At 42.5% G+C, this 21,234-nt stretch overlaps 2 protein-coding genes across 2 annotated transcripts in view; both read left to right on the plus strand.

Moving 5' to 3' along the window:
- Positions 1 to 436: 436 nt before the first annotated feature.
- On the plus strand, positions 437 to 9,807 carry wars2 (tryptophanyl tRNA synthetase 2, mitochondrial). The gene is made up of 5 exons (XM_080019593.1): positions 437 to 664; positions 4,837 to 4,917; positions 6,670 to 6,752; positions 7,493 to 7,611; positions 8,782 to 9,807. Exons 1-5 carry the CDS (start codon positions 599 to 601, stop codon positions 9,228 to 9,230), a joined length of 798 nt encoding a protein of 265 aa, XP_079875719.1. The 5' UTR covers positions 437 to 598; the 3' UTR covers positions 9,231 to 9,807.
- A 3,260-nt stretch (positions 9,808 to 13,067) lies between these two features.
- Positions 13,068 to 21,234, plus strand: part of tbx15 (T-box transcription factor 15) — a 40,737-nt gene continuing 32,570 nt past the window's right edge. Inside the window, exons 1-2 of the mRNA XM_080018668.1 lie at positions 13,068 to 13,249; positions 13,994 to 15,607. Of these exons, the coding sequence (XP_079874794.1) occupies positions 15,355 to 15,607 (253 nt within the window). The 5' untranslated portion in view covers positions 13,068 to 13,249; positions 13,994 to 15,354. The remainder of the gene's footprint in view (positions 13,250 to 13,993; positions 15,608 to 21,234) is intronic.

The following is a 21,234-nucleotide window of genomic DNA, read 5'->3' on the forward strand; positions in this document are numbered from 1 at the left end:
TCTCAGCCTCGAGCAACATGGGAGCTTTTTCCTGAAGCTCCATAGTGCAATGTATACATTTGCTATAGTTATGTGGCTCCAAATGATATGTTAAAAATGTCTCAATCCTAATATCTACAATGACTGACAGTCAACCAAATCTACCCACCATGATTTTTTTCATTTGAATATTTATCACATTGATGCAGGATTTACTGTATTTTTTAGGCGCTTTATTAGAAAGGCTGGCAGAGTTCCTAGTGGAGCTGCCGTCTCCTTAATATGTAAGTTTCTTCTTGAATGTTTAGTATATTTTAATAGTTTTTAATCCAATCAATTAGCTGTATTGGCATGAAGTATAAATAACTAAATCCAAAGCTAACGTTGTAATTATTTCCACTCTCTCCAGGAGACTCCTGGAAGTGGAGGGGACGCGGGGGGGCGAGTGTTCTCGGGGATCCAGCCCACGGGGGTGCCCCACCTGGGGAACTACCTGGGGGCCCTGGAGTCCTGGGTGGCCCTGCAGCATCAGTACCCCTCGGTGCTGTACAGCATCGTGGACCTGCACTCCATCACCCAGCCCCAGGACCCGGCGCGGCTCAGGACCAACATCCTCGACATGGCCGCCGCCCTGCTGGCCTGCGGCATCGACCCCGACAGGTCCATCCTGTTCCAGCAGTCCCAGGTGGGTGGGGAGGGAGGTGCTGAGGGTGGAGGGCTCTGTGGTGGTGTCGGGCAAAGTGATTTTGGAATTTATTCCCCGTCGCAGGGCTGGGAATCATTAAAACGTTTCTGAACCGATGCTTTGACATTGATCCTGTTGCTGAACAATATTTTTGTCATTTTGCACAAATTTTAGTTGTGATTAACAATTGAATTGTCTTTTTTTTATTTTTATTTTTTCACATTATCATCATTATGCCGCTATCATAGTGGCATAAAATACAACTTAATGACACATAACACACAGCCATTTATTGGCATATAACACTGGAACATAACATTTCAGTTAATTTTCCTCATCCCAAATGAAGGAAACTCCCCTCATTCACTTTATATTTATTACAGTATTTCTAACATGACTTTAAAATTCTTCTCAAATATAATGGAAACCAATGACTTTGGAATCAAACAATTTTACAAAATCATCTGCTCAAATTGTTGCGCTGAGATGATCATGTACCTGTGACAGCTCCAGATATGCTTTTCTGCACCGTTTTTAAAAAATCTGTTTACCAATTTATTTACTGTTAATGTGTAAACCTTGCTCACCGATGCAACAGAGATGAACTCCTTGAGACCCAGAGGGTTACCTGGACACAGGGAGGTCTACCGGGGTCCTGGGGTCCACCCCAAAAGAATGGAACATTAGTCATCAATCAGGATTGGATCAGATTGGAACCATCCGAGCATCAACACAGTCAACGCTGGCAGAGCAGTGTATGAAGCTGCGTTTCCTCATCATCCACAGACACTGTGTAGATACTACAGTGGTTACCCTTATTAGCTGCTTTAGAGGTGTGTGTGTGTGTGTGTGTGTGTGTGTGTGTGTGTGTGTGTGTGTGTGTGTGTGTGTGTGTGTGTGTGTGTGTGTGTGTGTGTGTGTGTGTGTGCGTGTGCATGCGTGCGCTGAGAGCGGCTCCCTCCTGGCTCATCGTCATGACAGTCGGCCAGCTCAGCACTCGGCGGCCATGTTTTAATGTTTGTTTTGTGCGGCGGCGTCTCCGTCTCCTCCCCTCGCTGTTTACCTTCCCCCCGCCGCTGCCCTGAACGCGGCTCGCTCTCTCACTCCAGATCCGTATCTTCTGTGTGCCCACCGCAAGTTCACAGGAAGTCAGAAAACACACAGAGGCATAAGCGGAGGTCAAGGCGGAGGGAAAAAGATGGATTTAAAAGACGCGGCTTTCAAACACACTGAGCTTCCTGCTGTCGGGAGGAGGGCGGAACAGCTGCTTCACTTAGGGGTCTGTGTGTGTGTGTGTGTGTGTGTGTGTGTCTGTGTGTATCTGTGTCCATTTGAGGGCCGGCCTCCAAATGGACAAATTTTTGATTTATTAGTGCACCAGGAACATGGGTCGTCACAAGAATGTGTGTGTGACAGTGAGGTAACACCACATGTACTGTATCATTGTTTGGTCCGTATTTCACACACACACACACACACACACACACACACACACACACACACACACACACACACACACACACACACACACACACACACACACACTTCTATTTTTATTCTGGTTTAGTTTTATATGTCACATAACCCAGCAGTCAGCGACGGCTCCACGTGTGTAAATACGTCAAACGTCAAACTGGGAGCATCCATTGAAAAAGTGGTGACGAGTTGAAATCAACAGCTTGTTACGTGAAGTGTGTGCGTGTGTGTGTGTGTGTGTGCGTGTGTGCTATGAAGTTAAGGTCACCCCTCCAGGTGAAAATAAAACTACTTCCCGTTCTCTGAGGGTGAGAGTATCTACATATATTTGTAGAATCTAAATCCCACGTTTCAAGGATCACGTCACTACTTGCAGGAGAGTTTGCTGCGACGCTTCTCATCCTCTATTTGGCCCCTGATCATGTTTTTTCAGGTCCCAGGATTCTGGTGACAACACCAATTAGAGCGTGAGAACTGTTCTGCGAAACGTCCCTGAGGTGGAGCTTGACCGCTTGACGTTGGACCCTACTATTTAACGTTTCGAAAATAATATTGTCAGAAGTTGTCGTCAAAATGTTCTCAGCCACAGGATGGGATATAGTTCATGTGGATTTGCCGGTGCCGTAACTTCATGGCAGCGCCACAGAAGGACGATAAAAAAAACTAAAACAGGATCCAGTTTTTGTGCGGCCGTGTCCGTCTGGGGAGTTTGATTTCGGCGCTCAGCGATAAGATGATAATCTGGATGTGATTCCTATCTGCCCGGCGACATCAACATGAGCCCCTCTTCTTTAAACTCGGCGTGGCTGGGCCGACACGCTGCCCACACTGCCGTCTGAATGGAGGTCTTGTTCTTCTTAAAAATCCACTTTTATTGGCGTCCTAAGCCCTGTCCCTGGCTCGGGTCCCTCTCGCAGACATCTGTCCCAGCTCTCTCTCTCTCTCTCTCTCTCTCTCTCTCTCTCTCTCGGGGTAATGAAGCCGGCCCCCTGCATGCGAGGCTAAAGGCCTGGGTTTTATGTCCGCGCTCGCTGCCGTTGACGTCACACTCCCAGAATCCTTTTCAAGCGGCGAGAGACGATGCTGATATTGCCAGCGCTCGTAAACTTTAATTCGCTGAAGCAGAAGGATTTTTCGCCTTTTTTCCCCTCTCTCTCTCTCTCTCTCCCCCTCTCCCTCTCTGTCTTTTATCCCCTCTTCCTCTCGGGGCAGAAACATGTTGGCTGCGCTCCCTGCTCGTACGCAGCGTGGTTCGGGCATGATGCAAACTGAGGCTGTTAGACACATTTTATACATTGAATAGTTTACCATTGAGTTATTTTATCGGTCTGTCTGTCTATCTGTCTGTCTGTCTGTCTGCCTGCCTAACTGTCTTTCTATGTAGAACTTTATACATTGTACAGTATTAAGCGCACACACATACACACACCTACTGACTTATGGGTTTGTAATAGTTTACAAACTTTGTCCACACACACACACACACACACACACACACACACACACACACACACACACACACACACATTGACATAGAATCCTGGCTGTTTTGGCTGCTTCAGTTCAGTCAAAATCATTATGAAGCAAAACATCTGCAAACCATCCGTTTAGTGAGTTAATCCAGGGTACATCCATGTCAGAAAGAATTAATAAATATTTTGCCAAGCTAACCCCAGAGCACCGGGGAGTGTGTGAACACTTGTCCAGCCTCTCGGCAGGTGCAGAGAAGAGTGAGAGGGATTCTTGACCAGATATGTTGTGACGGAGGGTCGGGGTTAGGGACCGTGACGTGGACACAACAACGTTAAGAGAGCGCACGCAGCGTGCTACCTCCACACCCAGGGCGGTGCACCTGCTGGGGCCCGGACCTCACCACCAGATGGAGAGACGGATCGATTGGAGAAGAGGAGCTGATCGCAGCGGCGACAGTACCGTGCTCTGCCACTGTGGGGCGCTAGGGAGTCGCCCGTCTCGCCCTCTGCTCAGAGGACTCATCTGTCTGCCATTACCGTGTGTGTGTGTTTGCATACGCTCTAAAATAATGTAATTACACAATTTATTGGTGTAGCACTTTTGAAAACATGTTAAAATTCTTCCACACAAAAACAAAACAGAGACCAATATAACCAACGTCCAGTCAACGACACAGAGCAGTTTTTACAGTTGTTTATAATAACTTCTATTTATTTAAATACGTACCTCGACCTTCTCCCTGTCAGTCTCGGTGTCTTGGAAGGGCCGTCGTACGTTGTTCTCCATTATAAAACGAGCGGGGCCCTCACCCCAAACCACCTGCACACGGCTGCAAATTTAGATAAATATTCAACAAAATAATTAAAACATAAAACTTTATAGACGTCGTAGAACAAACAAACACGGCGCTGGGATGCGGCGATGAAACGCACCGACTGCCAAAAGTCTGATTTATACTTAAACGTACAGTACAGGAACCTGACTACACACACAGACAAACCTGCTGTGTACTACTATACTATTGACATATTTTACTATTGTACTACTTTTGTACTACATACTATACTTTTGACATATTGTGTGTTATCACCGGATGCGTTGCATTGACATTTCACTGCATATATGTATGAAAGTATGTATATGTATGTGACCAATAAACCTCTTGAATCTATATGTACATTTACTATAGATATTTATTATGGTCTGTCCTGGTGTCCCTGCAGGTCTCTGAGCACGCTGAACTCTCCTGGATTCTGGGATGTCTGACCAGCATGCCACGCCTCCGACACCTGCCTCAGTGGAAGGTCTGTGTTGTACTTTACGTTCATATTATTATTATTAGTAGTAGTAGTATTATTATTATTATTATTAATAATAATAATAATAATAATATTTACATTATTATTACATGTTAATATTACTGGAACAAAACTCTTTGTTTATATAATATACAAAGTGAGCCAAAGACGCTGTGAGTTCCTGTAAGGAAAGATAATTGAAAGTTACTCTTTGTAAATATTTAAAAAGTATATAGAATATAATATGGGAGTTGAACCCGTTGCCGGCGTGTTGTCTGTGCACAACCGTCTGACGGTTGAAATGACCCTGAGCACGAACATAAAGGCTCTCGGACGGACACTTCATCCTCATATTTAATTTTCCGCCACCAGAGCAGATTTGTGGGATTGTGTTTTTTTTTTTAGTTTTTTTTTGTTGGTTTTCAATTATAATTGTGAATAATTATCAGTAATTCATATTTTGGTGATTGAAGGCTGGCTCTCTCATGGATCTCATCATGCATCATTCAGATCACTGACCTGTCGACAGACGCAGCCCGTCCGTAGGAAACTCGTCTCTGGAGCCAAAGCCACAGCGGTGCATTCTGGGAGATTGTGGTGTCTCAAGCCGATCCCGTTCTATTTATCACATGTTTTGCTAATCTTCCAAACTCTCCTAAATCTGTCAGTTTACAGGCTCGGTGGACAGCTCGGTAGAAAATAAACATCTCAACGTTTATTTCACGATGTTCAAAGCCAAAATGAACTTGTAATATGTGCTAATATTTACCACAAGTAAATATTAGTCTAGTTGATGTGTTTTAGATTTTAGTTGATGTGTTTTAGATTTTAGTTGATGTGTTTTAGATTTTAGATTTGCCATTGACCGTCTCTGAGGGAGATAAAAGATCTAGTGGATGTTCTGAGACGGGTGGTGCTGAACGTGGGGTCCCCGGACCCCCAGGTAGTCCTTCCGGAGCGTCCAGGGGGTCCCGCACAGAAAAACAATTAATATTTAAACTGTTATTACATTTCCAAGACGAGAGAAATGACTGGTTTCACTGTTATCCCCCTGAGCGGAGCACACCCACTCATCTTAACAATAAAGATGTTTTAACGTTCTTGATAATATCACGGAGGCTGCGCTCACGCTCTCTGGCTTCTGTCCGCTGCTTCGGCTTCTTCATCTTGACTCCATTAGCTCCGCGTCCAATTTCGCCACGGACAATCAGGCCCGTTCCTTCTTTCCGTCCTCCTTAGCTTCCCACGCTCCTCCATCCTCCTCCTCCATCCTCCCTCCGTTCCTTTTTACTGCTTGCTTCTCAGCCCCGTCGTCCTCCACCTGCCAGCCGCCGCGGAGCCTCGCCGGGACCACATGATGTTTTAATACGCCCAAAAAAAAAAATAATAATAGCTTTTTGTTTACTCAACAGCTGAGTACACGTCCAATGTGCTGGAAAATCATCTGAGGAGAGCTGCAGTCTGCCGCAGGAAATAAAAAGCTTTGTTTCTTTTTTTGTTTGTTTTTTTTCCCGGAAATTGTTAAAATTCCACAACAATGATTTTTTTTTCTGCTTCTCCTCGTTCTTCTAACTTTCTCTCATTAAGTCTGTCGGTCATTCTGTCTCGGTCTTCTTGTCTTTCTTTCTATTTCTATCTTTCTCTCTCTGTCTTTCTATTTTTCTCTGTCTCTCTCTCTGTTTTCATATCATTCTGTCTTTCTCTCCATCTCCATCCTTCTGTCACGCTGTCTTCCCTCCCTCCTTCCTCTTCCTCCAGATGAAGAGTAAACAGAAGAGTGAAGGCAGCGTCGGCCTCTTCACGTATCCCGTCCTCCAGGCGGCCGACATCCTGCTCTACAGGTCCCATTATGCCTGTGCACGTTCCAAACTTCCTGTTTTTAATTATAGTCAAACGAAATACTCTAAAACACTATTATTACTTTTTTAAAAGCACAATATTTAACATCATATTTAATCAAAAGTGGTGAGCAGCATTACTCAAAATTCAAATTTGTTTTGTTTTTATTTTATTTCTTTTTTTTTACACTTGATTTCATTCATTGATATTATATATTTTAAAGTACTTGAGAAACGATGAGTTCCCATAATCAAAAACACCTTAATTAAGGAATTCCTGGAGTTGTTCATGATTTAGAATATGTTGGTTTTAAAAGATAAATCAAGACCAGAATCATCTGTAATTTTTTTTTTTTTAATCTGGTTTAATTGGGTCAGCGCTAACCCTCTCATTTCAGGACCGGCTGACTCCAAAACTGAAATGTTGTTCTAATATTTTGAAACCAATATCAAACATTAAAGAGTGATAGGATCACAATTTATATTCAAATGGGATTTGCATTATCTGCCCATCACAACTTCTCAAATATTTGTTTATTATCAAACAAACGACTCAAAAACGCAAAATGAAAAGTCCTAAATCGTTTCTCTCTCTTTTGTCACCCGATGCCTGGTGGTCCGGTGGTCCTCTGGGTCTGGTGGTCCTCTGGGTCTGGTGGTCCTCTGGTTCTGGTGGTCCTCTGGTTCTGGTGGTCCTCTGGTTCTGGTGGTCCCCTGGGTCTGGTGGTCCTCTGGCGGTGCAGGTCCACCCACGTCCCCGTCGGCGAGGACCAGATCCAGCACCTGGAGCTGGCCCAGGACCTTGCCCGAATCTTCAACCACCACTACGGAGAGATGTTCCCCGAGCCACGCCCGCTGCTCAGTGAGAACACACACAACCTGGCAGAAGCGTGCATGTGCACACGCACATGCACGGAGACATTTTGTCATATCAAGAATTGTGTCGTCTACTTTAATGATGATGGATACCCAAAATTGATCCAAAAATTGATATGATCCAAAATTTCTAACAATATGAGACAAGAAATATACGTTTTATTTTTAAAAATAGTTTTCCGCTCTGAAGTCGCACTTAATTTATTTCATGGTGCAATGTGATAAACCACACTGCATTATGTCGTTTTATATACCACCAGATTATGGATTATCAAATAAAAAGATGCAAATTAAATATACTTACAATATTGCTTCGCAGTCAAAAGATTATCAATAGATAATTGTGTCTATAGATGGAGAGAGTGGGAAAGACCAGCTTCATATATAACTGAGCCTGTTTAGACCTTTCTAGATTTTGAGGTATATTGAGAAATACATTGGAACAAAACAGTAATAATGGAAACGCCACATGAGAAAGGAGTTGAACTTTGAAGTAACCAAATCACCATTACATATTATTTATATATATTCTTCACTGACTGATGCCCAGACACATGTTGTGCGTGTTCCGTGTGGAGCTCGAGCTTCATAACGACGCAAGATGCAGCCACTGGAGCGTGAGCCGCAGCTTTGATTAAAGGTCCGCTCCCCTCGTCCCGGAGCCCGGACACGTGATAATACATGTGATTGGTCGGCCGCGCCCTGATTTCAGGGACTGACTGACTGACTGACTCTGTGTGTGTGTGTGTGTGTGTGTGTGTGTGTGTGTGTGTGTGTGTGTGTGTGTGTGTGTGTGTGTGTGTGTGTGTGGGCCCTGCATCTCGGGACCTTCAACAATGAATGAATGAGAGCTGCCAATCAGGGCAGCGCTCGTTGAAACTCAGTCAAACGTGAAATTTGAAAATAAATCATAATAAAAATAATAATAAACTGATGGGAGTGCGTATGTCATGGAGACATCTAGCTTCCTGCAAGGGATTCTGGGTAGAGGCTTCTTGAGGTGAAGCACACAGGACACAGTAAAGGATAACAGCAATAATGTTTGGAAAGACGGGAAACTGTACCACAAACTGTGTGTGTGTGTGTGTGTGTGTGTGTGTGTGTGTGTGTGTGTGTGTGTTTGTGTGCGTGTGCGCGCGCGCGAAATCTCCACCAGGCTCCACCCGGAAGGTCAAGTCCCTCCGCGACCCCACGTCCAAGATGTCCAAGTCGGACCCGCACCAGATGGCCACCATCCACCTGAGCGACACGCCCGACGACGTGGCCCACAAGATCCGCCGCGCCGTCACCGACTTCACCTCGGAGGTGACCTTCGACCCCCAGGCGCGGCCTGGCGTCTCCAACCTGGTGACCATCCACGCCGCCGCGGCCTCGCTCTCGGTGGAGGAGGCGGTGGCGCGGGCCCGCGGCCTGGACACGGCCGCCTACAAGGGGCTGGTGGCCGACGCCGTGATCCAGAGGCTGACGCCCATCAGGGAGGAGATGGAGCGGCTGGGCCGGGACCGGGGCCACCTGGAGGCCCTGCTGGACCGGGGGAACCGCCGGGCCCGGGACCTGGCCGCCCCGGTCCTGCAGGAGGTCCGCCGCAGAGTGGGCTTCTCCTGAGAGAGGAGGAGGAGGAGGCGGAGGAAACGGGCCTCGTCCCCCAACACTGCCCTGCCTTGCTCAACGGCAGGCGCCCGGGGAGCTGAAAACGGGGGGGAAAGATTCAGAGACCACCTGGGACACAGAGAAACGTGACCAAACGCCGTCTATGAGGGAGGCACAGAAGCCATGACTCCAAATCCGGCACCTAAATCCTGCTGTTAGTGTGCGGAATAGAAGCATGACGTGATATTCTGCTTTTCATGTTGCCCACTCGCTATCCACTGCAGCCTGGTCCTCCTGGACGGGCCACTCCTCCTCCCCCTCTCCCCCTCTCAAGGCGTCTTCGGGCTGATGCCGTTGTTTCTACGTGAAGCTCTTTGAGACTGGACTGTGATTCAGGACTGTAGAAATAAACTTGATTTGGCCAAATGATAAGTCATCTGATAGGGAATATGAATGAAGTATCTATCTCATAATAATCATAATAATACATTTTACTGTTACGTGTGGGTCATTAGAACACAATGGTTGAAGAGAAAGAAGGTTTATCTGTAATGATGTTATTGTTGTTTTTTTATTATTATTTCTGGGAATAAAGCTGTAAAATTATTTTGGAAAAAAAAAAAAAGTCTTGGCTTTTCTCCGCATGCATCTGCTAAATTTGAAAAATTGGAAACTTTAAATTTTCTTTCTTTTTTCATTTTTTCTTTTTCTTATATTTTCCTGTATGAGGTTTATTTCTGAACATGGAGCGTCTCTCTCTCTCTCTCTCTCTCTCTCTCTCTCTCTCTCTCTGTGTTTTCCCTCCTAATAAGTCGCTGTGGTTCTGAGTTGAGGTTCTATTCTAGGTTCTGCTCCACAGAGCAGTGAAGGAGCTCGACCCGACTTTCATCGGAACCACGATCGACTCGAATTCAGCGTCGTCATCGTCAGGTAAACTAATAAATAACATCGTAAAAGTAACAGGAAGCCAGGGAAGTGACTTTCATCCACACGCTCATGGAGAGACACTCGGGGACAGTATCCCACGCACTGACGGGGTTGGGATCATGTTTTGGCCCCTGCTCCCACTCCCACTCCCACTGTCCCGGTCAGACTCACCATCTGTTGGGGAGCCGCCGGTCCTGAGTGGGCTTTTCCACGCCGCGCTTTACCTGGAACGGGGTCCGCTCCCATTTCGGATAAACGTAGAAACACAACCTGAAGCCATGAAACACACACTGCAGCATTATTCCGTGCAGGTATGGCAGGAAAAGCAGGAAGTTCCCGAAAGTCTTTTATGTGTTTAACCTGAAACCTTTGACCGCGGTCGTAACGCAACAGGTTTTTTTCCTCCTCTCAAAACAAATGTTGAGTTAACGCCGTTCACGGAGAAAAATACAATCCAGAGCCCAAATGTTCTGCACGGGTTCTCATGCCATCCTAGGTTGTTTGCAATCGTTTTTAAATTAAATTATATGAATAAATAATTTGAATATAAATAGATTAGGTAATATAAATATATTACAATAAAACATTACAATTATATGTATTTTAAATTGGAAAAAAAAAAAATGGATGTAATTTACTGAAATAGTCCAAGGCCGGTGTAGGCAGCTTGTTCAGTTAAAGCCTCTTACAGACATTATAGTGGTGGATTTATTGGACTGTTTGGGATAATTAAAATTACGCATTTTCTTGGTATTTTGGACGCTGCGGGGGTTTGGTATTTTAACGGTAAGGTCACACGATTCTTCAGCTTTTTTACGGATAAGCTTGATGCAGCGAGGACTCCTTTGGCTTTTATTCCTTAATATTCTATTTCACATTATTTATGTTCCATTTGACTGTTTGCTTATTTGGTTGTTTAATCATAAGTGCTATTTTATAATTCTTCCCATGTTTTTACAATTTTAATATAATTCTTCTTGCTCTAGGTTTGTCCATTGGGGACATTTTGCTGCTCTTTATTTGTTTAATTCACCCACAATAACTTAAACTGCAATTTAACAAAACATTGGATAGAGTCACTGAGTCTGTTTAGTAACTCACTTGATTTATTAAATACGATATTTATATTTATTTTTTCCTCAACTTAAAATCTGCCTCCAGTTTTATTTTTTCCAAACTCCCATGTAAGATGGCCTCAGAAATAAAAAATGTACTAATGTAGTTTGTTTTTAAAGTTTATCCAATTTTACTTGTTTTTCTTCCAGTGTAAACCAATGTTTATTCAATAAGTAAATCTTTAATCTCTAGTCTCTGTTGGAAACTAGGACTAAGAAGAAGAACTGCAGCTTAAAGCTTTTTAACATTTATTCCATTTAACGCATACAGTCAGAGAATAACATGAACAGACATGTGAATAAATAGAATACTTATTTAACACTGGATAAGAAGGGTGAAAACATAATTTGGCATTGTATTAAATTAAAAACGAATGTGTGTTCAGTCTCATCAACATTAAAATGAACTAGAAATGAACAAATGAGTCTAAAATTACACAAGCAGCAACGTTCTATATTAACTAGACAAAATAATATTTATAGAATAATCTTATTTTATAAAAGTGCTGATCCAAAGAATAAAATGTCAGAAATCTGCCATTTCAAATTATTGAATGAACTTCTCCAGTTCTCTAAACCAGCCAGTGAAATGAAATGAAAGAGCGGGTTAATTTGTGTGTTATCCCTCCATCCCTCCATCCCTCCATCCATCCATCCATCCCTCCATCCCTCCATCCATCCATCCATCCCTCCATCAGAAGGAAGAACCAGGACCCACATGATGCATCTGCAGCTTTTCCTGTGAAAGAGGAAATTAAACACTTTATCTTGCACCTTATTTAACCTTCCTGGATGATGTACTGCCTCCATATAGTACTGAACAAAGATCCAGCTGCTGTGTCCGTCTCTCTCTCTCTCTCTCTCTCTCCTGTATTCTACTTTTCATGAAACACGTGGAGGGAGTACTGGTAGAGTAGGTGGATGCACAGCAGAGCTCCGGGTATGAACCGCTGCAGCAACCCGACCGGACCGCGCCGAGGCGGCCAGCGTGTCCCGCAGCCTCGGAGGTGTCGTTCTGGGGCTTTTACTGCTCCTTCCTCCTTTACTCCCGCTGTCCTCCCCTCTGTGGGGCCAGGGGGCCCCAGGGGCCTGTCAGATAAATGAATATTTCAGCCCCTGCAGCCGGCTGCAACTGCACGCACTATTCTGATAGATGTAGGGATGGATGCATATATACTTTATTCATCCAAGGAGGGATATTGCAGTGTCACAGCAGCTCGCATCAAAATCGGTAGTAGAAATAATAAAAACAACAATAATAATATCATTGTTAATAATACTACTACTACTAATTATAATAATAGGAGAAGAAAGAGCTCTCCATTTCAGGTGAATCGTTTCACTGTTCAAGGACTAGCATTAGGATTTAAATGATCAATAGATAAGACACATGGATACTGCATTACAGCAGCAGGCGTCAGATCAAATATGAAATTACAATATAATAATAATAACAATAATAATAATGTAATTTTGATGTGTAAATATAATAACAATAATGTGTAAAGATAAAATAGCACCAAAAAGAAGACAACAAGTTGTCGAATGGGACCCTTGGGGAGGCCGCGCGCGCGCGTGTGCGTGCGTGCGTGCGTGCGTGCGTGTGTGTGTGTGTGTGTGTGCGTGTGTGTGTGCGTGTGTGTCTGTGTGTGTGTGTGTGTGTGTGTGTGTGTGTTTCCAGCTCTTCTGGTTTTCTAGGAGGAGTAAAGGTGTTTAACAGGGGGAAAAAACCCTAAATCAGACGGGTCAGATCAACAGACACGTGGAGTGTGAGTCGGTGCAACGGGAATGGAATAAAGCTCGAGCACAACGTCCAAACTCTCCCATGTGACTGTGGTGACTTCAAAACGCGTCGTGCTGCCGTCATGCGTGGGTCCGGGCTGAGACGCCGTGACGACACGCGGCTCTGCAGACCCACGCATTGATTTGAACATCCACCTCCTGACGTGAAATAACCTGCAGCTCCACACGAGCACAGGGCGGATATTAGAGGTGCATCCCGCACACGCACTCACACACACACACACACACACACACACACACACACACACACACACACACACACACACACACACACACACACACACACACCGTTTTCTGTTCGTTGAACTGTTACCTCTGCGCGATTAGACATTCATTTCCAGTTATGAAAGGAATAAATCCGTTTCTCGGACAGTCTTATTACTATAAATATTACTATTATTATTATTATTATTATATTATTATTATTTTATTATTAGTAGTATTATTTTATTATTATTATTATTATTATTATTATTATTATTATTTTATTATTATTGTATTATTATATTTTATTTTAGTATTAATATTATTATTTTATTACTAGTAGTATTATTTTATTATTATTAGCATTATTATTGTATTAGTAGTGTTATTGTTATTTTATTACAAGTATTATTAGTATTATTTTATTAGTATTAGTATTAGTATTTTATTATTCGTAGTAGTAGTAGTATTATGATTTTTTATTGTTTTATTGTTGTTAGTATTATTGCTCCTTAAAGGAATTAAGAAATAACTAGAAAAGAAAATAATTGTTGTACAGGGAACTTAATTCAAATATTGACATCACAATAGTCACTTTGGTGTGTGTGTGTGTGTGTGTGTGTGTATATATATATATATATATATATATATATATATATATATATATATATATATATATATATATATATAATTTGAACGTGTATTAAATTCCCCTGCCCTGAAATACAGGACACAAGGCCTGGACGCGGGGCCGTGGGGCCGCGGGCCTAGACGCGGGGCCGCGGGCCTGGACGCGGGGCCGCGGGCCTGGACGCGGGGCCGCGGGCCTGGAAACTGCTGCAGAATAGAAAGTTAAGCAGCTCCTTGTGCCTGAGCAGTTTCTCCCTGAAAAAGTAAAACTTTCCGTTTCTCTGCAGCTCAAACTGAAATGTTTTCACTCCATCAGCTCTACACCTCCATGCTCCACCACATTAATGCCGTGCTCCGACACCTGTCCAGTGGGGGTCCAGTCTGGAGGCCGAGCCCCAAATCCTCAGTCGGCCTATTAATGGAAGGACGGTGATAGATGTATTATTTAATATGGAAGCCTTTTCCTTTCTTTTATTTCTTTCTTTACACGGCACCCGGACACGGACACTTCCAAACTCATATTAAGGAAATATAAATTCCTGGTACATTTATGTTGGTTATAATGGTTTTGAGTGTCAAACATATTTCTGCCAATGAAATATCTAAATGAGCCTGCAACACTGTAAAAAAAAAGAGCAACCTGTAATGTAATTCGTATAAAACAAGGAGCAAGGCAAATCATATTGAAATGCAATAACAATAGAGCGAATATCGTATATTTACAGAAGTGCAGAATATAAACTGAAGACACTGAGGTGGTTATGGATCATATAAAAGCCCCTATAGCACTACGGAGTGGAAAACATTGATATTTATCTCCCTTCAGAATGTAAAAACACTGGTGCAATTTCATATTGGATCAAGGAAATCATCCCATATTTCTAATTAATCAATCAAACCAGAAGCTGCTGATCTCTCTCCATCAAGAGTTGGGTTAACTTGAAGCTCGCTGTTTTCCCCTGCTCCCATTGGAAGGTATTTTTTGGTATTTTCTCCCATTGGAAGGTATTTTTTGGTATTTTCTCCCTCTCTCTCTCTCTCCCCTCCTCCCATTGGAAGGTATTTTTTGGTATTTTCCGGCGCTCCCTTCCCATTGGACGCGCTGCCCCGGCGCTCCCGCCCCGCCGGGGGGGAGGTGGTGGTGGTGGGGGACTAGAGCAGAAGTGGGAATCAATCAGAGGGACGTGAAGTGGGGGGACCGGGAGACAGAAAGCCACGGACACGGACCCCGACGCAGCCACCGGCCCCTCCGTGTCCCTCCGTGCGCCCAGGAGCGGGATGGCCCCCACGCGGCTCTAGGCTGCGCTTGGATTTACTTTTGGCGCTCGGTGAGTTTTTAAACCCGTTGTAAACTTGTTTTTTTTTTTTTTTTTTTTTTTTTTTACTTTTGGTTGTCGTGCTCCCCGCTGCGTGGACGGAGCCCGTGCTTCCCCGGTCCGGGTGGATTTTCTCCGGGAGAGATGAGTGACCGGAGGCGGTCTGCCGCGGCGCTCAGCTCCAGGGCGCACGCCTTCTCCGTGGAAGCGCTGATCGGCTCCAACAAGAAGAGGAAGCTGCGGGGCTGGGTGGACCCGGACCAGGACCAGGACCAGGACCAGGGACAGGACCAGGACCCGGACCAGCAGGACCAGGACCCGGACCAGGGGCTGCTGTCCGTGGAGGCCCTGCACGCCCACGGAGAGGACGCGGCGCACTGCCTGGACCTCGACCCGGGTCAGTGCGTCACCGTGCGCGGCCACATTTCCGTGTTGGGATCGATGTTGAAAGTTGAAGGTTTACGTCTCTGCTCCGGCGTGAGACGTGGGTGGAAGTTGTTGGATCAAATTAAAAAAAAAAAATCTCCTCAATGTTTGATGAAGGCGTGCGTGTTAACGTCGCTGTTTCAGGGGTGAAAAAGCTTTTTTTTCCATTTACTGAAGCATTTTTTAGGTTGATCCAATGACTTTTTCAGCGTAATGGATAAAGCGCCTGTTTGACTGCTCCGCTCTGATTTAAACGTTGAAACTCTGATTTGAACGTTGAAACTCTGATTTGAACGTTGAAACTCTGATTTAAACGTTGAAACTCTGATTTAAACGTTGAAACTCTGATTTGAACGTTGAAACTCTGATTTGAACGTTGAAACTCTGATTTGAACGTTGAAACTCTGATTTGAACGTTGAAACTCTGATTTGAACGTTGAAACTCTGATTTGAACGTTGAAACTCTGATTTGAACGTTGAAACTCTGATTTGAACGTTGAAACTCTGATTTGAACGGCCTCTCAGAGACGCGCAGAGCATCCAGTAAAATTAAAAACCGACGCAGAATTGAGGGAAATCTTTCCACACACTTGCCCAGCGTGAGGCCTGTGGAACCCCGAAGCAGAGCGTTTTCAATCTCTCAAAGTGACACTTCCTTTCTGTTCCACAACACACTGACAAGCTGAAAAAGAATAATGCAAAAAATAGAATTCATATTTTAGGCGAGGCAGCAGTGTCATGAAGTGCATACCATAATAACACATAGATTGTATTAATATCCCTGTAGTTGAACTGGGCCCTGGGACGCATGCTGGCCACGCTTTGACTGGATTAGTTTGGGGGATTAGAGCGCTTTGAGCTGTTGGTTTTAAAGGCACTTTATGCAGCACCTTGAAATCCATCAGCACATGTTTAATTTAATGGATTCGAAGCAGACTCTAGTTTCTGCTCTTTAGTGGAGAAATAAGTCAGAAAAGCAGTACAATACACTTTATGTTCCACTGCAATGAGTGCGGCGTCTTTGCTAAAACGATGCTGCAATTAATCTCCACAAGGTGTATTATTACCTTTTATTATTATTATTATTATTACTACCCTTGTAATTATTATTTATTATAATTGTTATTATAATTATTATAATAATAATAATAATAAAATAATAATAATAATAATAATGAAGATTATTATTATTATTATTATTATTATTATTATTATTATTATTATTATTATTATTATTATCCTTCATTACAAATGTTGTTAATATTGCATGTTAAATATAAATAATCGGTTCATTAATCGATGGCGATGCGGCCTATGCATATATATATATATATATATATATATATATATATATATATATATATATATATATATATATATATATATATATATATATAAATACACGCACACACGCATTGCACCCAAAGGAAGGATTGTGAAAGTACTTCCATTTAGTTCCAGTCTTTTAAATGTCTTTGGACATTCTTATTCCTTTCAGTCAGATGATGAACTGTCTGTAGTGAGCTGCGTGACGTGACGTGACGTGATTAGTCACTTTGGGGCCTTCTGCACAACTTAGCGTTTCCTACCCAAATGTTTCCTATTCTCCTCGATTTCTATACACTATTTCATATATTTTTATATTTAAATTATTATATATAAATTAATATTGTTGTGGTGCGTGTGTGTGTGTGTGTGTGTGTGTGTGTGTGTGTGTGTATATATATATATATATATATATAGCGTGTACCACATAAATCTCATCTTAATTCACCACCTCAGAGCAGTGGTTTTACGCTCCAGGGTCCTGGAGGTCTGTGGCTCTCAGGTGTGGAGTGTGACCCGCAGGCCGCAGCGCGCGTCCCGGTGCAGATTGGAGCGCGTGGAGAGCCCGGGTGTGTGTGTGTGTGTGTGTGTGTGTGTGTGTGTGTGTGTGTGTGTGTACACGGCGAGGTTTCCTTAAAGGCAAAAAGCAAATGCTTTTTGCAGAATCATCTTCAAATCCATTGCAATTAATTTGCTTTGCATTGTTGTGAGATTCTAATCAAGACGAATGTGATATGATGTTATGTCATATGATATGATTTGATGTGATATGATATGATATGATGTCATGTGATGTGATATGATATCATATCATATGATATGATGTGATATGATGTGATATAATATGATATGATGTGATATGATATGATATGATATGATATCATATGATATGATGTGATATGATGTGATATGATATGATATGATATCATATCATATGATATGATGTGATGTGATGTGATGTGATGTGAAATCTAAAATAGTGAAGGGCGAATACGTGGAGCAGCGTAATCTAAACTGGTGTTGTGCTGTTGCTCAGGGTGATGGACCTCAACACGCACTTCTGACTTCTTCATCGTGTCCAATGTGGATGTCGTTAGAATAGACTGAGCCCCTCCAGCCCCAGGGCCCGCTCGGGGTCTCACCAGTCCAACTTATTAGCTGGACCAGGATCAAAACCTCCGGGACCCAGAGACCCCGAGAGGCGCTCAGGAGAATAATAATTATTATGATTATAATTATTATTTTTTTTATTTTTTATAATTGTTATTATTATTATACTGAGGCAGACTCAGGTTTAACATCTTCCTTCTATTGAGAGACAAAACCCAGGTGAGGAAATCATTAAATGGAATATGAAAATCACCATCCTTTGCAGATATTCCCAAATTCTACATTAATTCTTTATAATTCTATGATTCTATATGACATATTGCGTGTGAGCGCGTGCGTCTACGCGTGCGTTTGTGCGCGCGCGCGCGTGTGTGTGACGTTCCCACTTTACATTTCAACACCGCGTCACATTCAAGGCCCAACAACATTTTTATTTGAATACATGCGATGCACCCTTCGTTTGAGATAAGCTGCACCGTGCATTGAGAGAGCAGCGTTTGCTTGCAGCCCATAATAACTCTGCACTTCATTCCCATATTCCCCAGATGTGTGGTGTGTTGTGCGCACGCGCGTTCTGCAAAGTTTGTTCTTGATTAGACCGGTTATAGTTTCTTTTGGGTTTTTTTCACGGCTGAAAAATGACGTCTTCGTATAATTACAACGAAACGTTGAGTATAATAATGAAGGTCCTACGTCACGGTCCGGATGGTCCAATCAGGACGCAGGATCATGCACGGAGCCGTGGGATAAAAGCGAATGAATGAGTTGCGCGTCTGTCCGCGCGGGGCCCGTTGGATGATATCACTGATATCATCTCTATTTGGAGGATGAAATCTTTTATTGCTTCCTCCGGCCTGACCCCGGACCAGCGGAGCTGAGGTCTATGGTTTCACTCATTACACGGATGCTTCAAAATGTTCTGCAACTTCATTAATGCGTCATTCTCAACACGTCCCTTCTTATTTAAAAGGTTTTTCAGAACAGAAATAGTTAATATATATATATATATATATATATATATATATATATATGTGTGTGTGTATATATGTATATATATATTCAAGATTCAAGATTTTTATTTGTCACATACATATACATACTTTCATACATTTATGCAGTGAAATATACACACATATAATATATATGTGTGTATATATACACACACACACATATATATGTGTATATATATGTGTGTGTGTGTGTGTGTATAGATATATTAAAATATATATTTATGTGTTTTTCTTATTTAATTTTAACCCGTTGCAGCCTATCATAAATGACAGAATTTTAACTTGAATTTAAACTTTTAAAGAATTCACAACATTCAGTATTTGCCACATGGTCTGCGGTGCAATTAAGTGACGAAGCGGCAAAACAATCATTTGAAAAATGATCTAATCAGAAAGACAAAAAGATCAGCACAACAATGTAGAAGGTGTGTGTGTGTGCGTGCGTGTGTGCGTGTGTGTGTGTGTGTGTGTGTGTACACTGCAGGAGAAGAAGGAGAATCTTTATTCGTCACACGACACGCCACTACAACAAATGCACACACACACGCACACGCACGCACGCACACGCACACGCACGCACATGCTTGGGATGGTGCTGGTGAAATGGTTCCTCTGCGTTGGACCGTCCTGGCTCGTCCTTCCTCCGGGGGAGCAGCCAGGAGCAGGGGCCCCGCCGAACGACGCCCGGGGCCCTGGATCCAAACGCGCATCTCTGGTCAGACGATGATGCAGAGATGACGAAGAGCAGTGACGCACAGTGTGATTAATGTTGTTAATATTTTAGTATTAACGTTCAGATTGGAATAATTTTCTTTTCTCGGATCAACCCGGTGACTGCGGGTTAATTATAGAAATTGCAGAAACGACGTTTGATAAAAATACTTTAGCATATTAAGAAACAATACTCAGAAAAGCACACCTTTAATACTTATACTTAATGTTAATTTAAATACATGTTCCATTATACTTCACAGAAATATACTATAATAGCCCACGAAATACACGGTCTGGAAATACACTTTTAAAAATCAAAACTTTAAACAAGTAAATTTTTAAAAAACGTTTGAAAAATATTCGTGAACACATTTACAAGTAAACTGAAAATATTACAATTTAATAGGTATAAGTATACTGAAGTGCAGCCTGACCTCATGTCTGAAAATGCCTTTACTTTAACACTTACAACATTATACGAAAAAAACAATGGTAGAAATAAACTTTTAACACCCTTGATTTACTCCAAATCGACTTTCAGTATGGAAACACATGTGATACCTAAAGATATGAGCATCACAGCGTCCAACCACTACAACCCGATTAAAAAAAAAAATAAATAGTGTTAATAAATGTCACTTCTCAAACCTCCACTGGATCAGAGTGATCACGGCTTATATGTTGTTATAATAACAATGAAGTTATTATTATTGTTATTATTATTATGAATAGTATTATTATTATTACGATTATCATTATGATTATTATTATTATTATTGTTATTATTATTATGAATAGTATTATTATTATTATTACGATTATCATTATGATTATGATTATTATTATTATTATTGTTATTATTATTATGAATAGTATTATTATTATTACGATTATCATTATGATTATGATTACGATGATGATGATTATTATGATGATTATTATTATTATGAACATTATGAATATTATTATTATAATAAACGGGCATCTTCGTTGTAAAATAATTTGCCTCTTCCACGTGGAGCGAATGGGAAACACACACGCGCGCGCCAAGCCCCGCGTCCCGTCGTGCGCGTGTCGTGGGTGCGCGGTGCTTGGTCCGAGCACGAGCACGAGCACGAGCACGAGCACGAGAGAACGTGGGCGCGCGCGCGTGCCTTCACGTGCAAGTAGATGCGGGTGGTTTGCGCGTGCCCGTACCTTCACGCGCGTCCGTAATACGAGGATAAACATAATAAATATAACGATGCAAAGGTTTTAATCCTCTTCATGTGCTGATATATATTTATATTTCAACAGATTTGATCCCAATTCATTTTTTTCTTGTCGGTCGTGTAATTCTTACATTTATTTAGAACCATTTAGAATTCAGTGCATCCCGACGACACGACGCCAACAGCAGCTTCACCTCCGTGCGTGTGTGTGTGTGTCCGGTGTGTGT

The sequence above is a fragment of the Zeus faber genome (genome assembly GCF_960531495.2).
Source record: "Zeus faber genome assembly, chromosome: 18".
In the NCBI taxonomy this organism is placed as follows: Eukaryota; Metazoa; Chordata; class Actinopteri; order Zeiformes; family Zeidae; genus Zeus; species Zeus faber.